General features: G+C 42.6%; 1 protein-coding gene and 1 long non-coding RNA gene across 2 annotated transcripts; one reads left to right on the forward strand and one right to left on the reverse strand.

Annotated features, from left to right (window-relative positions):
* Positions 1-1,723: 1,723 nt before the first annotated feature.
* On the reverse strand, positions 1,724-4,918 carry LOC112847386 (uncharacterized). The gene is made up of 2 exons (XR_003220905.1): positions 4,572-4,918; positions 1,724-4,100 (listed from the first exon to the last, which is right to left on the reverse strand). It is a non-coding gene; the product is annotated as an uncharacterized LOC112847386 (long non-coding RNA).
* A 132-nt stretch (positions 4,919-5,050) lies between these two features.
* On the forward strand, positions 5,051-13,309 carry ciartb (circadian associated repressor of transcription b). The gene is made up of 6 exons (XM_005470699.4): positions 5,051-5,201; positions 7,277-7,739; positions 8,075-8,150; positions 8,664-8,742; positions 10,405-10,534; positions 11,983-13,309. The coding sequence occupies exons 2-6, from the start codon at positions 7,317-7,319 to the stop codon at positions 12,373-12,375; spliced, it is 1,101 nt and encodes a 366-aa protein (XP_005470756.1). The 5' UTR covers positions 5,051-5,201; positions 7,277-7,316; the 3' UTR covers positions 12,376-13,309.
* The last annotated feature ends 7,331 nt before the right edge of the window (positions 13,310-20,640 follow it).

Consider the following 20,640-nt stretch of genomic DNA (forward strand, 5'->3'; position numbering starts at 1 on the left):
TGCAAGGCCATTAGGGCCCACTAGGGTCTGCTTTCGTAATCAGCATTAACGTGCTTGACTGTTTTGTCTGTGACCTAAAGGCGAATTTACATAACAACGGCCAATAAGACTTTGCATTACATTACAATTGTAATTTAAATTCTAAAGTCACAAAAAAATGTATGTGGAGCTCCCAAGAGCTCTCCGTCTGATGACAAAAGTCACTCGAACCCTCGGACTTGGGGACATTGAAAGCTTTAACAAACACACCACCAGAGCAAATCCTGAGGAACTGGACTTGAGTCAGATTGGTTAATAGTCCAGCAGTAATTGTTTTTATCATTTAAACTGATATTTCACATCTCTGAAAAAGCACATGCTGCTGTCAGAAGAGGCCTGTGATGAGGTTTGGGGTCGAAACTCATTGCTATGAAAGAGCTATGATCCTCCAAGTGAGGTTAGATAGTTGGCTACAAAGAAATTATCAGCCCATATCGCATCACTTCTAGATAGGATCTCGCACTAAAACGCCCACATGATGATTCCATAAAAGCGGCAGCAGCGGGAGCGTGGGCAGCTCTACGTTGGACATAAATTTGGCGGCTAGCCTGTTGTCACCCGTCTCATCAGCTCTCCACAGGGAGCCTCAAATACAGACTTGGTCAACCTATGTAATGGATGTCCAATTATGTGCTTTATTTGTTTTGTTTTTTTAACAAGTGATCACAAGCCACAGATACATCTTTTAACAACAGCAGACGAGTGTGCATAGAGCTGTCAAAGCTTTTGCCGGGTAACTTTTTTTGGACTCGTGCTTTTTTTAAAATCTCTCAAAAATCCCCTTACATAACCCTAACCTTCACATTAAGATTATAGGCTATTACGCTGCTGCTACTAACTCACAATGTTACATCATCTGGAATCAATATGGCTGCATGGCAAAGAAAAGCTGTAGTAACAATGAATCACAGGAGGCTAATGTTTTTAGGTCTTTTTTTGAAGTGGAACCTGATACTTTAAAGACCGTTTCTCTGAGGTGTATACTGGCCAAAGTTCCAGCCTAGTGCAGGAATTATTCAATGCTTGTGGTGAGCTCACAGTCCTCTGCATCATGTGTAGCCCTCCTCATCTGTGCGTGGAGAACGCAGGCTGGAGCACTTACATAACCTAGTTAAAATATACCCCAGTCACATGTAACATTCAGCCCTGCAGATAGATATCCCACTGTCGCTTGAGCTGCTCTGGCAGCCGTTCAGACACTAGAGAGAGTATAAACACGCACACACACACGCACACACACACATACACAGAGCCATAAAATATTTGTCAGTGGTTGGCTGCCAGACATTCTCAACTGCCTGCATGTGAACTGTCTGTGTGGAAAATGGTCAGGGAGCTTTTTCTCTGGATGAAGCACATGTGACTGAAGTTGGAAGAGGGAGAAGGTGCAAAAGGAAGAGGGAGGGTGTATGACGGGGCGCCGGAAGTCCAACCCTTTAAAGCAACAAAAATGCAATGAGTATCACTCCTTCTCTGACTGCATAACCTCTAATATCAAATCTAAATGCGATTGGCTGCGCATACAACTGACACCCCCCCACCCTGCCGCTGCAGCGTGCCCACAGTACATGCAGTTACACTTCTAGTGTGTGGGTGGGGTTTATTTGTAGAAGTAGCATTTACTGTAACAGGATGACATATCTGGAGGAGTAATATGCTACACTAGGGAGAAGTGGAAGACATGTTTTCTAACCAAGATTAAAAAGCTAAACAGGTTCCAGACATGGCATTCTGTTATTGTCACGTGGAACATCTGTGAAGATCATTGTAAAACACATAAGCAGAGAACGGGATCCAAGTCACAAAGTTCAGCTTCAGCTAGATTGATGGGAAAATTAGGTTTTATTCCTCAAAGCTGACATGCTCAATTGGTGGCTGAGACTTGAGGGAGGTAGTCCAAGGCTTTGCAAACATTACAGGAAAAAAAGTTATGTAATCCTGTTATTACAAGTCTATGAATCACTGCAAGGACCCAATATTTTGTACCGATGTCAATTATGTCCAGCCAGAGGACGTCTTTAATGTCTGGTGTGCCTTTGTGTTTACATTTGTGTTCCCTGCAGCAGCTTTAGTTGTCGTTAACACAGTTATGGACATTCCTGTCGGTTTTCTCTTCCATCTGAGCTCCAAACCAAAACCTGTGCCTGGGTCGCACTCCTGCTATTAGTGGCGAGCAGACATAATGTGGACAATGGTGTGGGAAGTCTGTTTGCCGTCCCAATTTAAATAAAACCGTGCATGTGTGTGTCACCATAGGCCAGGTTTTGAGTTCGGGAAAGCATATGGAGCAAAGCCAGGGTACACCCAGCTGAGTCATATACACAGTTCACGCGACAGATGTTGATATAACAGACACAAATGCAAATACGCTCCCGTGCAAATGGCACCCAAACACTCTCACATGCATGCCTGCCTCCACTTGCAGCATATTTACAGGTAAGGCCACTGTCTCTCACATTCCCTCACTTTATGCAAGTGTAACACGGGTCAGTTTAGGTTACTGGCTAGTGCTTTTGATGGCAAGTCATTGCGTTAGACATGTGACGCTGCCTGAAAATAAGAAACAGATTTTACAATACCGTAAATCGTGCACACATGTACTTGAGTTCAGAGCTGCCTTTAGTCCATAGGGTGAGGTGCGGTTGATGCTCCCCACGCACACGTGCTGGGTCTTTATTTTTTATGTTTTTGAGAAGACAGGGTTAGACAGGGACAGATGTTCAGCGTATGCCCTATAATAAAGTGGGTGTGAGTCTCTGATTGGTCTTTTATTTTTTATGAATGAGAGCGGGAGAAATCCAGTCTCTGTGGGATATGTTTTCAGCCTGCCTCTCTGACAAATTGAAAATCGCAGTGCCAGTTTGTGTCGTGTGACTCATCTTGGATCCTGACAGGAAAACGCACAGATAAAAAGAGTTCCCTTTTGTGAACAGACTGCAAATTGCTGCTGTTGTTCTTTATGCGAATGACAGCTTGTGAAAATTGGAGAACGGCTCCGTAGAATTGGATTGTTGTTAAACACTTAAACATTCCTGGCGATCACACAAAAGATTTACTGAAACATTCACGACAATCTGTGGCTAAGGTTTCTAAATGTATGATGCCATGCGTGCGTGGTTCAGAATGCTGGATGTATGAGCCCAATAAAAGCTCTTTGAACATCAAATGTATGTAGACATGTCTGTTTCCTGTGCTTTGAGGTGAATGTGATACATATTTCACAGTGACAGCCTCTAAGACAAATAAGGGAAATGAGAGTTTGCTGGAAAGCTCTCGGTCGTCACAAAGTCTGGGGTCACCGGGGGATCAGAGCCTGGGGAGCAGAACAGCAGCAGGCTGTTTGTGGGATGTGTGAGAGACCACTGTGATTTACAGGACAATTAAAATTCAAAATGAATGTCTAACCGTGCCAGTAGGTGTGTCACCTTGACTGGTTTTAGAATGCATTCTTCACAGCAGGATGTGATTACAGGCTCATCCGTAGAGAGCAAAGCTAGTGTTTGCTGGTGCCCTCATCCTGCCTGCTCTTCATTGTGACGGCAGCACATAAAGCAAAAGTAGCCACATATGCTACTCTATGATCACTTGACCACAAATTGCCTTTTCAATCTAATTACCATGGTACAAGCTCATTATAGAAAGCAAAGATGACAGTCCAAGAAGTCCTTCTGCATTATATCTCAGACAGATTTGCACCCGGTTGTTAAAACTGTCTGGGCAGCGTCCTCGGCTCTGTAAACATCTCGCGGAGCCTTTTCGCATGTGACCTGTTTACTCTGGAGAGAGAAGGGGGGGAAATGTGTTGTTTCAAATCCTGTCTGTCCGCATTGTCAACTGAGGGAGATGAGGAGACCAGGCCGTTTGTGCTTTTTGAGTGGGCGTCTCCCAGGCGCACGTGATCTCCCCCCCCCCCACCACCACTGTTTGCTGTGAAAGGGTTCGTGACTCACTGGCTCCAAGCTCAGGATTCTCGTCTGGCCTCTGACAGAGGGCACCTAATCCTACTCTCTCATGCAGTCAAACAGAGGTCCTGTGAGTCATCAGTTTTACCATCACTGTGCCTAGAAAAAAATAAATTATAAATAAAAAAAAAATACAGAGCTATGGTCAAGAAGAAGCAGCTTTGCATGTGGAAAAGTGGTTCTGGTTTCATGTATTTACCTTCTCAAGAAAAGCAAAATGAAACAATTAATGACTAATTCCACTATGATTCATCTTAATGTATTATTTACTTAGTCACTCACAACTTGGAGACATCTTATGTAATGTCTTATGGCATGCAGAAAGTATTCGTGTACTTACACAAGTACTGTATAGTTTTGCAGCAGGTACTTTCTCTTGTCTATTTCTCCTCTATTTTCTAAAAGCTAGTTACTTTGCAGGTCATCCTAACTAAGTTTATTATCATTTTATAAAGTTAAACGATAACAAAGTAGCCTTATATTACAGATTAAAATGTCAAACATGACCTAATAATATCTATTACATGTACAGAATCTTACTTATAATAAATACATGTAAATAGATCTTACCGGTTGCCCTTTAATTACTTTGCTGATGCCCCCCATTCACCACACCACCACCACCATTAGCAAACATATTTTAAAGGTGCAAAAATAAGTGCCTGCTACACTCTACCGAAGTGTCCTTGGGCAAACTCATTAACTCTCACACTTGTTCCTGAAATTGCTGACTGCGCCTTTAGCAGAGCCGCTCAGCTTACTGACATGCCTCAAGTCAAGCATCATCATCCAGATGATATAATGCCCAAGAATGCCTGTAGAATGACCACAGTCAGTCCTGGCTTGACTTTTCACCCAGCTGCTGAAATGAAACCGATCCGCGTGTCCACGTGTTTGTGTCATTTCCATGTCATTTGCATATGTAAACCGGCCTCGCCTATTGCTCCGCGGCTGCACTGAACGGAGGAGCCGATTGGTCAGTCGGAGCCGCTCGAGGAGCAAATGAGAGCGCATGCTCACGCTAGTCCCGCCCTCCCAGACACGTTGCCTTGGGAGAAGCAACACGGGCCGATCACTGGATGTTCTGCCTCCTCTCTCTCACGCCGCACGTCCAGCACATCAGCTGCTCTCTGCCGACAGTCCTACTGGATTTACCGCTGAACAAAGGAAGAGTACGACCAGCCGCTCCATCCTGGGAAGGTAGGCACCCATCCGCATCTCCTTTTAATGCCCAGAGCCTCCCGATAAACATCACTTACTGTGTGTTTCCGAGAGGACTAAACGATATCCTATTAATATTATTATTTTAAATCATCCAGAGGAATTTCACACAGACAACCTGGTCACAAAAACAAAGAGTTTGCGGTTGTGTTTAATGCTGCGATATGGTAGCCTTCCTATGACAGGGACTGGTATTCCTGTTTCCTTTCTTTCATTATTGTTTAAATATATATATTTGTATTTTAATAATCCAGCATGCTGCCAAATTTACTGTGACTGATGAGGAAGTCTATTGTGTCTGTTACCCAACTGATGTGAAACCCGCATTTAGGCGGACAGATCAGACCTGCCACCTTATCTTCCTATGCTCGTTTTCTCTGAGAGATAACGACGTGTGAATATCTGAAATATTCTCTTATATTTCAAGCATATCGGCGTACGTGTTGAGCGGTGGGCATCTCTATTCAGGTGCCCCACCTACACAGGTAGATGTAGACGTCGAGGTCGCGGAAGCTAACTGGTACATATATATATATTTTAAATTGCTTTATGGGAGCACCTATTGTTTGATTCAGAAATCCACGGTGTTAACTGTTATCAGTACCTACTGCTATTTAAAGTGTTATCAGAAAACTGTAGGCCTATATGCGCATGCAAAGGCCCAGGGCAAGTGAATATTTAGTAAGCTTGACATGTGTATGCTGTTTTTTATCACAGAAAGAAATTAGTAGTAGCGTGGAGCTAGTCATGGCACATAGCTATGTTGATATATTTTTCTCAGTGCCACTGGATTGATTTAGAGATAGTATATTAATAAGAAGAGCGACTTTTATACAATTATAGAGAGAAATTAGATTTTCTTTTTGCTACTGCAGTGTCTGTGTCTGTTTTGTGTTGTGTAATACAGTATTACACAACACAAAACAAACTGACATTGCAGTAGCTTGGAATTAGATTCAAGATTCTGTGGGACTTTGCTGAATCTCTTCTATGGCGCTCAATACTCATGTGCTCCTGTAAATCATTGCTTTGATTTAGAGCAATGACATCATGTATCTGTTTGCATTTTATTCAGTATATCAGTAAATGTCCGCTCCACTCCTCCTTTGTAACAATTAGATCAGAAGGCGACAAAGAATCAGGGAGCAATTAACCCCTCTACCCTCAAATCTTACAGGAAGCAAGAGACATGGCAGTCCTTAACTCTGAAAATCCTAAAATAATCTCTGTGCTGAAAATGCTGTTCTCATTTCCCCCCTTGTAATAAACACAGAGGAAATATACTGCAATTAAGCCTCCGTGGAGAGCCTTTAGTTGGATTTTTTTTTTTATACAGAAGGCGTTCTTCAGCGATGAATGCTTCCCATTTTGTTCAATCTCTTTTTTCACCCCAGAAGTGTCACTTGTGTTGATGGGAGGTCTGCGGTTCGTCGAGGCACTAGTCGTCATGGTGGCAGACCTCTGCCCCTTTGAAAAAGCAAGCGAACGAAGTGTATGAATGAATGTGGTGGTAGCAGCTGGCAGGCCAGCTGACAGAGTGAGGGTTGGGGGGAGCATAGTCGGGGTAGCAACTGTGAAATTTAGAAATTTGTTTGTGTGTGTTGTGATGACGTTTGAGGGTTGCAGTGAAAAAAATTTGGAGGGACAAATGATGTGAGCCCCCCACCCACCAGCCCCCGAGTATTTGATGGGGCGAAGGACCATATGCTGTTTGCTTGTGATGGTGACTGGCCTGTGTTTACCGGCTCAGGTGTTGCATCTGCAAAACAAACAGGTCATTGTGGTCTCAACAACTGTTATCTCACTGCCACCATCTGCTCAGAGTACACTGCTGTCCCTCCTCTGTCTTTAGTGTTATTTCTGCTTGGCTGGATTTTTTTTGTTTTTTTCCTTGACCTATTGCTCAAGAACACTACATTTGATTATTTTGGCTAAAGGCCTTGATGTAGTTAATTTTTAATTTACTGTTTCTCGTCTCCGCGTCTGTTATCGCTGCTCCCTTTAATATGTTTCATGTTGTTGCAATGTAATAACGGTGACTTTCTCTTTGTCAGGTCGGTGATGGTCAGTGCTAGTTAGACCCTGCAGCTGAGGATGTCTGCTACAGATTCGGACAACTCCATTGACTGGCTGGCTAGCGACAATGAGGATAATGAGAACGAGCAGGAGCCTGACTGTACCAGAAAGCACAGCCAGACAGAAGCTCCTTTATCCCCGTGTGCCGCTTCGCACCTGGGCCCGACTGACAGCAGCTGCCGCTGGAGCAGCGACTTGAAGGAGGGCGACGGTAACTGGAGCGAGGTCAGGGAGGTCTCCAGCCGGGGATCTCCCGGCTGCATGGAAAAATGGGACAGAGACACCGCCACTGGACTGTGTAAAACACAGCAAGGAGAAAGAATGAATGGCAACAACACTCAGCAGGCACTGAAGAGACCTCGCGGCTCTACAGAGGAAGAATGCAAAGAACGGCAGTTCATTTCCAACGTGTCAGAGAAAGACAGAATTTTTAGCAGCAAGGTGAGCGCCTCTGTGGTGCATGTGTGCGTTCCACAGACAGTGGTTGACAGTGTCAGCAAAACTAGCGCGTACCCTATCACCCAGACTGGCTCCCGTGGTGGTTTTACAGAGTGCTTCCTGCATGACATTTCCAGTAAAAATGACCTTCCCCTATTTGCTATCCGTTTCTAAAGAACTAGACTTTTTCTGTCATAAGTCAAACAAAGCTAGTTAGTCATCTAAAGTTCTTGTCAACTTATATAACAAAATGGGTGATTTAATATGAGCTTATCAGAAAAGGTTTGTAAAGGTGTTTTATTACCCATTAACACTAATAAATCTGTTATTATTTTCAGTGCATGGAGCTACAATGCTACATTCATCCACTGTCATCAATCTTGAATGGCCTTCGTTCAGGGAGATACAAAGAAAGTAAGTCAGCATTTAATATGTCTTCTGCTTCACACACAAGACATTAACCCGATTTAACACAAAATGTCTTAGTTGAGTCTGTTTCTCATGGTCTCTTTTGTCTCAGAAAGAAAAAAAACAATAGCGCGCATAGACTACGCAAGTCTTTGTGGAATAGGTGTCCCTGAGATATGAGCGTGAGATGTCTGAAACGTGTGTTGTCGTAGGACTGTCATCTAACCACAAGCATTCCTTGTATATGTGCGCATGTGTGTGTAAAGTGATGCAGTTCTTAAGTCAGATAGGCATTATGAAGATCTCTGAAAGAGAGCACCGTGTTCAGGCGGGCACAGAAACTGCTTAGTTTGGGATCTTAGTCAAACCCGAACCTCGTGTGACCCAGCACTTCCTGGCCACAGAAGCAGGGAGTCTGTTCCTTCACACACACATTTCACACTACCCATCTGCTGAACAGACTCAGCCCTGCTGTCAACACAGTTCATGTGGCTCATGCTACAACTTTCTTCTTGCCAGGACTCAGCAGTTTCCAGGAGAGTGTCGCCATGGACCGGATTCAGAGGATCATGGGTGTTCTGCAGAATCCCTACATGGGGTAGGTGTCCTAAATGTGACCCACATTCTGCCCTACATGAAACAATGATAATCGGTACTTTGACATAAATGTGTCAGCGTAGAAAATCTGTGTGCTCTTTTCACTTGTGGTTTCAAACCCGTGTGAGAACCACAGTGCATCCCCCAGCATACATATACAAGGGCTGCCCAGTACTGCTTGCTATCTGTGGGTCGAAGTGGTCTCCGTTATGTTTCTGACACATGGCTCACAGCAGGTTGCTGCTACCCCCACACATTCAGGATAAGAGATGGCTGCCTCTCACTAAACCTGGGCATCTTGTTAAAAATGTATCAGGCTCCACTGTGAGAGCAGCCCACTTGTGTCTGTGTGATTAGCTCTCCACCGGCCAGACAGCATAATGGAATATGATATCACCCCTTTCAAGGAGAAACTCTTATAGTCCCTGTTTCCCAGTCAAATTTAAAATGTTTTGGTATTTCACATTGTTAAATGGAAAAAAAACCCTGCCAATTCTCAAGTCTTTATGATCTGATTTTTAGTGCAAGTCTTTCCCCCCACATATAAAAAAGAATATCTGTCCATTCATTTGTGCATTTTCTTAACCGCTGAACAGAAAACTTCCATATCTGATGAATGTGGCTATCAGAAAATTTCAGAAACTCATGTTATACATGTTTCAATTATCTGGAAACAGGAAACTGTCACATTTAAGAAGCTGGAAAGTTTTGAGTTTTTGATTTGAGTAATCACTTTAGAGCATAATTTCACAGAGCGATTGCACTCAGCGATCGTATCAATACTATTTGATTACACTGAAACGAAATCCCGGCATCGTGTACAGTTTAGCCGTGAAACTAAATGGGAATCTTTGGGGTGCAGTTAGCACGAGGCTTTGCATCAAGGTATACTGATATTAGACAAAGTGCTCCTGAGCCTAGCGCAGACTAATTGGAGCCCTCACCCACCAGCTGCTGCCTCCATAAGGGAAACAAAGAGTGGGTGTGGCAGCCTCCCTGCAGACAGCCAGGGCAGAGGCTGGAAGGTGGACTAAACCCCTCCCTCGTGTCTCTCCTGGTGTCTGCTCTGTGTTGCCAGCTGGCAGCCCCTGGAGCAACACAATGGTAGATAGGATCAAAGTGACTTTTTTTTAGCAGCCACTGTGGCGGATAATCTTTCACATGAATTTAACATGGGTTGAACTGAATATAGCAGGAAGGTCCCGATCATACGGCCCAGGCTAATCCCCGCTCGCCATCTGGTTCTGACGGGCAGCAGTTAAGGGGGATTCTGACTGCGCCCACCTCCGACGTGAACTGCGTCAACTGTTTTATTTTTACACTGACGCTGTGGGAGAACGTTGTGGCTTTGGCGTTTATATTTAGAGGCGAGCGGGAGTATTATACGCCAGTCCACGTGTGAGCTCGAAGCATGTGAGAAATGTACTTAAGACAATGTTCCCCTCCCCACACACATGGAGAGCAGGCTTTGTTGAGCGAGTGAATGTGTTCGCTTGCTTTTCAAGAGTGCATATTTCCTGTGCGAGCTTGATGGGGAGGTAGATTTCAGAGAAGAGGTTACCAAGATTTTTGCTCGATTACTCAGATTCGTGCGTGATAGCTTGAGTAAATAGCTCTCTCTCACTCTCTGTTTCTTTTCTTTTTTTTCCACCTCTGCCTCCAGGGAGAAATACATTAATATCATTCTTAAAATGGAAGAAATGCTGAAGAGCTGGTTCCCTAATGTAAAGCTTCAAGAACACCCACTCACTGTCACCCAAACAGAGGAAGCTGCTCCTACCAAGAAACTCAAGGTAAAGTTAAAAAAAAGAGAAGCTGTTGTGCAAGAGCTCTTCGCCTAGACAAATCCCGCTGCCAAGAACATATGGTGACGACGCAGTGGAAGAGCGACTAAAATATCTATTATTATTTAATCACAGGTCTGGAACAGGGGAAGGAGGATTAAAAGCTATTTTTACCGAGGTATTACTGCAGTCTCAGGTTCACTAAGAACAATGACAGAGGAGAAAAGGTAATTTTGGAGGAGTGTCCCTAAGGGGATAAGAAAGGTCAGGATACTTTAGAACATTCCTTTGCATTTAATTGGTGAGGAATTAGTCCTGACACACCCTGTCATGAACAGGATTTTATGATCTACATTAGGTTTTTTTATACTTTATAACTGACTACACCCTCTATGATCGATACTGCTCATACCAGATCCCTACTACAAAGTCTGATTGCTACAGTGTGTAAATTATGCAGGTGGTGCAGCTCAATCGGAGCAGGTTCCCAAATCGAGTATTTCTAGTAGCGCGAACATGGCTGAACGTGGACTATTTCTTGCTCTGTGCTACGTGTGAGAAAAGAAAACTGGGGGAATTCTCACGGATTATCTAAAGATCGTGTGTTTAAACAAATACACAGAGAATTATCGCCCTCAGAACCGTGCTCATAATTTTGGTCTTATGCCTGCCACGCTCTTCGGCGTGTTATTTACTCTCACAAAACATCTCATTGGACACTTAGTGTCCGGCACCAGATGGCAGACAAAATAAGTAGCTTTTCAACAAGCTGGGGCTTCTAGTAGCTAAACAACAAGATCCTCAAGAATTAGTGGAGGCCAAACCACGGTTCAGATAGAATATTTTAGAAACATGGAAACAAAACTCAAAATTAATGCCAGTTTTTACCCCTAATGTTAGATATTAAACAGAGAAATTAAATAATTTTGAGGCGCTAATACACTGTGTACATGTGTGTTCAGGTTGTTGTAGCGCCCCACCCAGATTTTGGGGCTTGATTGCTCTCGGGCCATTTTTATGTGATTAGAGGTTCCTGCAGTGTATTTAAGGGTGGTTGTAGCTCAGAAGGTAAACCAGGTCATCTGCTAATCGGAAGGTTGGTGGCTTGATCCCTCAACCCCGACTTGCTCTCATTGCACTCATCAGAGTGTGAACGTTCGATGGAAAGCACTTAGAGGAAAAAAGTGCTTGTTGTATAAAGTGCTTTGAGTGCTTGAGTAGGAAAGCGCTATAAAAGAACTAACCATTTACCGTTTTAGTGTTGCTTTCAGCCCTTCCATTATCTGGGCCTCACTCAGATTTCTGCACGATGAATATATTATTTATATTTCAGGGTCCTTATAATAACTAGATGGACAGCAAATGAAACTTAGGTCTTGGTAATCAATTAGAATCATCGCTGAATAATACATGGTCACGCAGTTGAAACTGAGCAACGTTTTTGTCATTCCCAACAGCTGTCTCCAGTGACCACATCTGCAGCAGCGAGCGCCATCACTACTAGCGATCCTCCAGCTACCGCCAAAGCCCTGAGAGTCACAGATCTCACTCCTCCTGGAGCTTACTCTGCCAATAATCTAAAGTGGCTCCACACGTCACCCATTTGCTCTCCCACAGCAGAGCAGGCCCAGGCTGGTCCCAGGCCCCTGCTGACCCCCAGTGACAGAGACCTAACGCAGGACAGCGCCGTGTCCTCCAGCACAGACAGCCAAACTAAGACAAACTTGGTGCCCAGAGGCCCGCCGCCGGGCAAAATCAACGCGCCCTGTCTAGAGAGGCTTCTAAAATCGACGGACAGCATCATCACACGTAAGGGGACAGGGCGTTTGACAGACAGCAGCTGGTCCTAGTCCACACAGAGGGCTCAGTGTCCAGCCGTAAGCAGCGCGCAGAGGAGCCCCGCCTTGCCCACCCTGCAGGGAGCCAATCAGCTCACTTAGCTCATTCCAGCCTTCAGGAGAGATGAGAGCCTTCAAAAGGGATGTTACCGATTCCTCTTTTAATATCGAAGCGGTGTCGATGAACAATGTGACTTTTCTGTACGCCGGTGTTCCCTCTCTAACATGACAACTATCTGCTTTATTTTCCTTTTTGTTGACTTATCTCTTCTTTTCCCCCCCTCTTCTCTCTTTTTATTTTTACACTCTTCAACAGCGTGTGTGAGAGTTGGAAGGATAAATTTCACATGCCGTGATACCGGAGAAAGTATTTTCACAACTGAATTTGTTCACACTGGCTTGTAGATGTTAAAAAAAACAAAAAACAATACAGTCTGAGTATCTGTGAAGCTGCCATTACGAGTGAAAGGGAAAGAACTGAAGGAGAGGTTTGTTCTGTTAGGAAGGAAGGAAGATATGTCAGTGATCTACATATTGTTGTGCTGAAAATGTGGGTGAAATGTGATGTTGTTCCCCTCCCCTCCCATGACTCCACTCTTAAGTTTATTGATGTGACTGTTACTCATTTGTATTCTTTATAAATAACTCTTTTGGTACAACTGTTCTACCTCAGCGAGCACCACGTCACGGTTAGTGAGTAAGAATGTGAACACTATCCTCAAAGTAAGGACACCTCGACAGAGCTACGGTGAGCCACCAAACGGCCTCTGATGACAAGGTCTGCAGCGCAAAGTCTCCCCGCTTCTACAAACGGAGGATGCTGTCTCAGTGGGGATGCTCTCGTGGCCTGACTGGTGCCAGTGTAAAGAATGTCACTTGCAGATTTCTTTTTCGAGTCTCCCAGTAGAAGGCAAACAGTGCCTGTAACGTCAAGCTGTGCCTGTAAGCTGGTTTAATAAAGAGAAAGAGAGAGAACCGTTTGGAAACCTTGCTCCTCTGTCCTCTGTGGGATGTACAAATCAGGAATTCTCACTCTCCTGCCGTTTTCCTGTTTTGAGTAAGTTATTCAGATCTCGCCAACTATTTTCTGTGGTGAAGCAGAACAATAGCTTTTTTTTTTTCTTTTCTTTTTTTTTGCCACAGAACTGGACAGTGTGTTGGACCAGCGGAGAGATGGACAAGCTTTTTTGTCTGTGTAAATCTTACAGGAAGGTTGTCAATTTACCCTGAAAAGTGGCCTTTACAGTGTGAAATTTTATACTTTCAAAATAAATGTGGTTATATTTGTTTGATGCAAAACAAATGGCTGCTGATTCTTCTGTTGTGAAATTTCTTAGCACTGTAAAGCCTAAACCATGAAATAATTGCAAGAAAATTCACATTTTTTAAAAACTAGTGCGTTTATTGAACCTTCTGACAAATCTTTATTAGAAGAATTTAAACATCAAACTGTATATATGAGTATTAATTTATAGATTTTTGTTGCATTCTACAACTTATTCAGGCTGTTCAGGGAAAAACAATCACACTGATGATGTAGAGGTCTCAAAACCTGACAAAAATCCAGGTATTCAATATGATACACTTGGTTTTCCGCAAAGGCTTTTTTCAAAGGGTGACGTATAGGCAAAAAGAATATACACAATGGCCTCAAAATAATTCTCACCCAAGAGCTAAACCCGCTCAATTATGCATCAAAGACCCCCAAAGAAAGAAGAAAAGGGTGCTATCTGATTAATGTCGCAGTTGGGCCAATTATAGGGTGAGTCACTCAAAGCGAGCCTACTTCCTGAGGGAATAAAAAGATTTATTGTTTGCAGGGCAGGGTTTCATCTTCTTTACCTCAGTTGTGCTGTACAGGCAAAGTGAAATTACTGCTTGCACGGCTCAGTATCACTTCACATTTCTCAGAAAGTGTTGCCACACTGTGTTTTTACATGCCTGTAGACAAAGAGGAATTCCAAGCGCACAGTTTTTCACAACCTGCAAGAAGGAGAGAGAATGGCTCTGCATGTGCCAGATATCAGATTTGATTTGCAGATTAGTTCATGAAAAAGGCAAGAAGCAAGTCTTTTATACTCTTGTGTGTGGCCACGATATAAGCAGTTAGCTCCAGATACAATTTGCATTATTTGCTATCCAGCAAGCAAATGCCTCATGTTTGACAAAAAGAAACAAAAAATGTATTTATTATTATTTGTTAGAGCCAATTTTTGCTTCTGAACATTTGGTGAAACCACTGATACCGCTGACTGTGGATTCACTTTCACTCAGCTCATGGCATGTCGAATTTTGTTTCTGTCGGTAAGAACATGTCATGTCCACGAGGTCTGAAAATAGAAGCATGTGGGAGTTCTACGGTCTCGAAAACAACCATTCGGGAAGTTAAGGAGATTAAAAATGGTAGCGATCTACCCCATTTTCATTTGTGCTTCACTAAATTACACATCAGCGAAGCACGTGTCTCTTTTTCCGAGCTGAAAGGGTTGATTGGGTCGATCAGCCGCACTGCTTTGTTTCAGTGTTGCTGCCCCAGATCTCATCTCTCAGGAAAAGGCTAATGGTCTGGACTCACGTGCACAGATGACCTGACAGCGTTCATGTCTATCGACAGCTGTCACAGATCGCCCTGAAAACGGAAGTTGTTATGAATGATAGGAAGAGCTGCATCAACAAAAGACAGAACTCTCAATATAAACACTCTGCCAATAATGAACTTGTGATGTGATGTGCCGGGAAAGTGCATGGAAAGCAAAGTGCTATGAATATAAAAGTAAGTAGGTGCAGGATTCTGCAGACTGAGATGGGTGAGTTTAAAAGTACTATGAGAACATGCTCAAAAAGTAAGACTAGAATTTCTCATTTAAAATCATTTTAATAACTGTGAAAGATCAAGAATTGCCTACTCTACTAGAGAGTTTAAGAAAAGGTAAGTTGTAAGTGCACAAAAAATAACCAAGTACCAGAATACCTCAAAGTGATGACAAATTAGATCCTTAATTATTCAATTATGTTCAACAAAGCAGTACCAGAGTTACCAGATAACATTATAGACCAATTCTACCATGGACAAGAAATCTCATTGCTTTCCTTTTTAAAGGTCCACAGAGGTTATGCTGCACTGATGTCTGAGGGTTTTTCTCTTTTTTTTGTATGTATGGGCAGAACTACAAAGACCTAATCATTACTGCAGCAGCAGAGATTGGAGCCTTTTGTCAGAAGCATTCAAAGGCGAGTGGGAGAGAAAAAAGGGGGTGGACAAGGGGTCTGTGGTTCCAGTCACAAAAAGCCACAAGGAATAATAAATAGGGCTTCATTTTCTCTAGCTGCTCTTTTATTGTAAAAAGGCCCTGATTTGAGCTCCAGCTGGGTTTAAAATGACGAGGGGGTGAGACTGAATCACAGCTAAGGTGGCAGTGCTTCACCCAGCAGTGGTTATTTATACACCTACTGTATTTATAATCCTCCCATCCAGAAAGAGCCAGATGTGGTGAGTGTGAAATCACTTGCCAGCGCCTAACAATCCATTCAGTTGATGATATCAAAAGAAAGGCCAACTGCAGCAGTACAGGTAGTGAATAAAGGGCAGATATTTGCAGGACTGCCGCTGATGATGGTAATCGTTTAAAAAGCTTCATGAAATTGTTAAGCATTCAAACCTTCTGTAATGTAATCATTCCTTTTGTGCTGATGCTCACCGTGGCTCTGCTCTTTTAGACTGTAGTGTTAAAAGACAGTCCCAATCACACCATTATCACAGGTATTACATAATTACATGTTCTGAACTGCCATCAGCATATTGTGACCTAGCAGCATGTCAGACCTAAACAGAGAAATACAGCCAAACACGTTTGACGCTCACGTGATCATATAGGTGCAAAATCTATAATTGATTCTCTAGAAAATGTGCACGTTCTTGCATCGGCGGGTGAGCAGCGTGTTGAGGATAATGAGCAACTTCACACGAGACTGTCACAGATTTTGATTTGGGCTGTGCAAAGCAACAAATTGACTCATTACGTTATTATGAACTGCGGCTGATTCATTCACACTCCACAGAAATAATGGTCTCATCTGTCAGAGGGCTGAGCGCTTTTAATTAACAGACCTGTGAACCCAAAATATCCTCCGTCCAATTATTAGAAGAGCAGGTTATACAAATGGTGAAAGAGCTGCGGCGATCCATGGCTGCTCCTCCGCAGTCCTCAGTTTGCTTATCAACCCTCCATTTGCAGTTTAATATGAACTTCTTGTCTCATCTTCCACTACAAAAACCTGAAATTGAATTTGGTGTATGGTTTCATAGTATATTGATGAATCAGTATAGTGGATAAATCATTGCTTCATGAAGTCAGATGCTGTTTTTCCTTTTTTTTACTGATATTGCACTGGGAATATTCAGGTCTCCAGAGCCAAATGACCACCAAGTACATCGATCATCGATGCAGACACCAGGGGTCTCTGCAATTCAGTACAGTGCTATTGATTTTCCTGTCTCCAGAAGGTTATCCTTAGCTTTCAGAAAAAAATAAACAATGTTCAAACAGCACCACCGCCATTCTGCATGGGTTTGACCAGCAGCACCTTTTTTTTTTTAAATATTTCAAACATCAGCAGCAAAATGCCGAAATACATCTTCAGAAAACAAAAAGTTTAAAAGGCTGAACATAATGTGAAAGCTTCATCACTAAAACTGTAAGTTGTTATCAAGGATGCTATTCTATGAACACTGTGCATGCTCACAGCAGAAATGATTAGGCTCATAAATGTGATACTTAAACATTTGATGCAGGAATGATAGCTATGGTGACAAGTCTGTTGTTTTTTCAACACAAGGCCTCAGAGACTAATTATGTGAGCAAAACATCATCACGCCCTGACACCACCACCATCATCCACATATTGCCAGCTAATTGTCTGCACTTAGTCTTGTAGCTGAGGAGAAGAATTGATTCCTGTATAAGCTTACCTGAAATATGTGAAGTATAATCTGGGAAGTCCTTTAGTATCATATTCTGGTCTGTTTCCAGACATCTACACGTGACAGGAGGCAAACAGTTCCTTATAGCAGCGTGCCTTTGGGAATACTTTCATATATAATAGTTCACAACACTTTCAACAACCACTTCACACAATCAGACGTCTATTTTAACTTCACAGGAGGCTTGAATCGACTTGTTAAAGTGGGTTAGGATAATCACTGTGGATATGTAGAAAGGTGGAACGTGTAATTTGTATTAAGAACATAATAACATGCCTTTGGCAAAAACAAAAAAAGCAACATGATGATAGATATTTGTGTGAGCTACAGTTGTTTGTCCAGGTGCAAAGCATACTAACTTTGATGAAAATGTCAGCCAATCAAATTTCCTTAAAGGGGAAGACTTGTCATTCTCGGTATCACAATGAGCAACACTTGGCACCTCCCTGTGGTCTCATTGCAAATGTACCTGTGATGCACATTGCTAAAGATGAAGCAGTGAGAGAGATGAGATCACTGACAAAGACACGCCACTCAGTGACATATCAAGAGCACAACCACCCACACACTCACCCACCCATTAAGTCTCATTTCCAAGAATAGGGGGCAGACTGTGCTCTTGTAGGTATGAATAATGGAAGCAGCCTCCAGGAGCTCATTTCCAGAGAGTGATCATCACTAAAGTACGGCCTAATGATCACACAGATAAAGTGAGAGGCTGGCATTCATGATTAATGCCCTCAGGTCTGTCTCCACAGCTACACGGCCTCTGCCATCAGATCTTCTGATGTGCACTGACCACAAAGCATCAGGTGCATCAAGGAAAATAAGATACACCATAATTTACTGGAGTCAGCACAGTGCTCTGTCCCTATAACGAAACTAGCTGTAATATATCATAGAGCACATATAAAGAATAAGAAAACATGTTAGTTTCAATAAAGCTGTAGTATTTTGTTTTATCTGATATGTAAATGCTTTTTAGGCACCAACCTATCACTTGATATGATTTTTATGTAGCTTGTTTAAATGCCTGTGTGCTTTTTTGATGCCTAATTTACAAAATAACCCCCTTTTTAAAAAATTCCTGATGCATGAATATCTTAAGTAGTCTTCAGAAATAGTTTTCCAGGCTTCTCTAAAGAGCCTTTCTTTTGATGTTGGCAGCTTTTAGTTCCATCATCTGTCGAGATGATCCCACACTGTTTCGGTAATGGTGAGTTCCTGGTTCTGGGGAGACCAATCCACGAATGATAGAGCTCCACTGTTTGAAAACCGAGGCTACTGCCAATCAGATGCTTTCCAGGCAGTGTTGTGTAGTGAATCAAAATCTGACAGTACTTTCAACTGAAGGGCGGGATGCTCAGATCCTGTGTCAGGTCTTTGCTAAATCATTTCCTATTTCTTAAGGACATAACTTTTAGATACTGTTCATCAGCCGTAGGTAGTTTTTTTTAGGCGTGCCACTTCTTCTTTTGCCTTACACTTGTCCAGTTGAACCATTTTTTTAAAGAGCAGACTACACACTATGCTATATGAGCATATGAAATATAGTACATTCTCAAAAATTATCTTTGGCATATTTTGTAGAATGAGCTCAAGAAATGGGATCAAGCAATATTTTTGTGACAGGCTGCGTGTAACAAAATGCATAGAGATACAACTTAAAATACAATTTTACAGTTTTGCTAAGTCCTCTGTTTTGTGTAGACATACAGAAAACACCAGTCATCCCTTGAGTTTGTTTGCTTTTTTTCCCCTTAAATGATTAATAGGTCAGTGTTAAGTGGCTTAGCAAAGAAACAAACAAATTAAAAAGCACTAAAAAATAGGCAGAAATTAAAAAATAATTAAAAGAAAAAAAGGGACTGCTGAAACCTTTTACTCAATACTGTATATGTATGGTTTTCTTTAGTTTAATTGGTTTCTTTATATTTTTCCCTAAAATAATTTCTTGTAACTATTTATTAGGGTATATGGCTGTTGTTTTTGTTATGCCCACTAGATGGCACCATAGTAAAAGAAAAGCACTGCACATCACTTTTTTACTGCAGGCAATGGGCTCAACATCTCAGACACACTGTTTTTTTTTTATGGTAAATTATTTATCTACAGCTCACCAACAGCAGCATTCATGTGCCATTAAAAATAATAATAAGAATACTAATAATGGGCCACAGTAGCACCAGCGGCCTGACCCATTTAAGTGGAACAGGGTCATGATGTAATTAATTACACCTGTGTTTCCATGTCAGAATGGCTGGGTAGCTGAAAAGGGCCTATTATGCTCATCATGTGCTAACACTGACACATCTCTGAGTCAAGAACTGTTCCAAAGACACCCTGAAGGACACAGTTTGAGCTGACAGCCCACCTTATTTGTCTGTGTGAATGGATCATCAACCGGATCATACCAACGTGAGTCGGCTGGAATTCCATGATCCCACAGAACTGATCCCACCATACCAGCTGTGGCTCTCTTACATGAGATGCAGACCTCACTGTAACGGCTGACTGGAAAGCATGTCATATCACTGTCTACAAAGGACTCGGCTCTTATTTCAGCGAGACGTGGCTGGAATATTTACAGTAACCAGCTTGGCCCATCAGGGCGAATAGAGACGAGTGACCCAAACGTGCACTAAATGTATTCTCTCGTCTCATCAAATGCCAGTAACTCACAGGCTGTCACTAAACAACAACGGGAGATGTGCTAACATGGAAACAGACTACAGGAGTTTTGTCTGACACAGCGGATTAAATGTGAATCTAAATGTTTTGTGCTGCTATAGAGAAGGACAAAAAGGCACACTGTTTTCAGACTGACCCACTTGTTGATTATGACACCTTTCTCAGTATTTGTGTTGAGCTGGCCCAAATTGTGTAGGTCAGGCCAAATTATCCCTTCAATCTCTTTCAGCTCAGCTGAGTCCAAACAGCACCACTGTTGTGAGGCTAAATAACCAAGCAGTGGCCAGAAGAAATGGCAGCAGCCAACAAAGTAGGTGAATAACACACTGATATTCAGAGAATCATTCCTCGTCAAGAGCTGCTTTGTATTTTTTATAACTTTAGTGTGTTTGGCATATTTATGGTTGGGATTTCTGCGTCATCTAGACACAATCGCACTTTCACTGTGTGAGAAAATAATTTTACACTTTGCTTGACCTTAAAAGAAAGGAGATGGTGAGAGTTTAATATCCAGGACTCAGGGTCTAGTTGTCACTGTTGCCTCACAGCAAGGAGGATGTGGGTTTGAACTTCATGTTGTCTCTGTGCACACAGTTTCTTCCCAC

This window comes from Oreochromis niloticus, linkage group LG7 (genome assembly GCF_001858045.2).
Source record: "Oreochromis niloticus isolate F11D_XX linkage group LG7, O_niloticus_UMD_NMBU, whole genome shotgun sequence".
Classification (NCBI taxonomy): domain Eukaryota; kingdom Metazoa; phylum Chordata; class Actinopteri; order Cichliformes; family Cichlidae; genus Oreochromis; species Oreochromis niloticus.

Excerpts from the sequence above, each read along its gene's own strand:
- ciartb (XM_005470699.4), top strand. The coding sequence starts at position 7,317 with ATGTCTGCTACAGATTCGGACAACTCCATTGACTGGCTGGCTAGCGAC. Across the intron at positions 7,740-8,074 it reads ACAGAATTTTTAGCAGCAAG|TGCATGGAGCTACAATGCTA; the intron begins GTGAGCGCCTCT and ends TATTATTTTCAG. Across the intron at positions 8,743-10,404 it reads CTGCAGAATCCCTACATGGG|GGAGAAATACATTAATATCA; the intron begins GTAGGTGTCCTA and ends CTCTGCCTCCAG.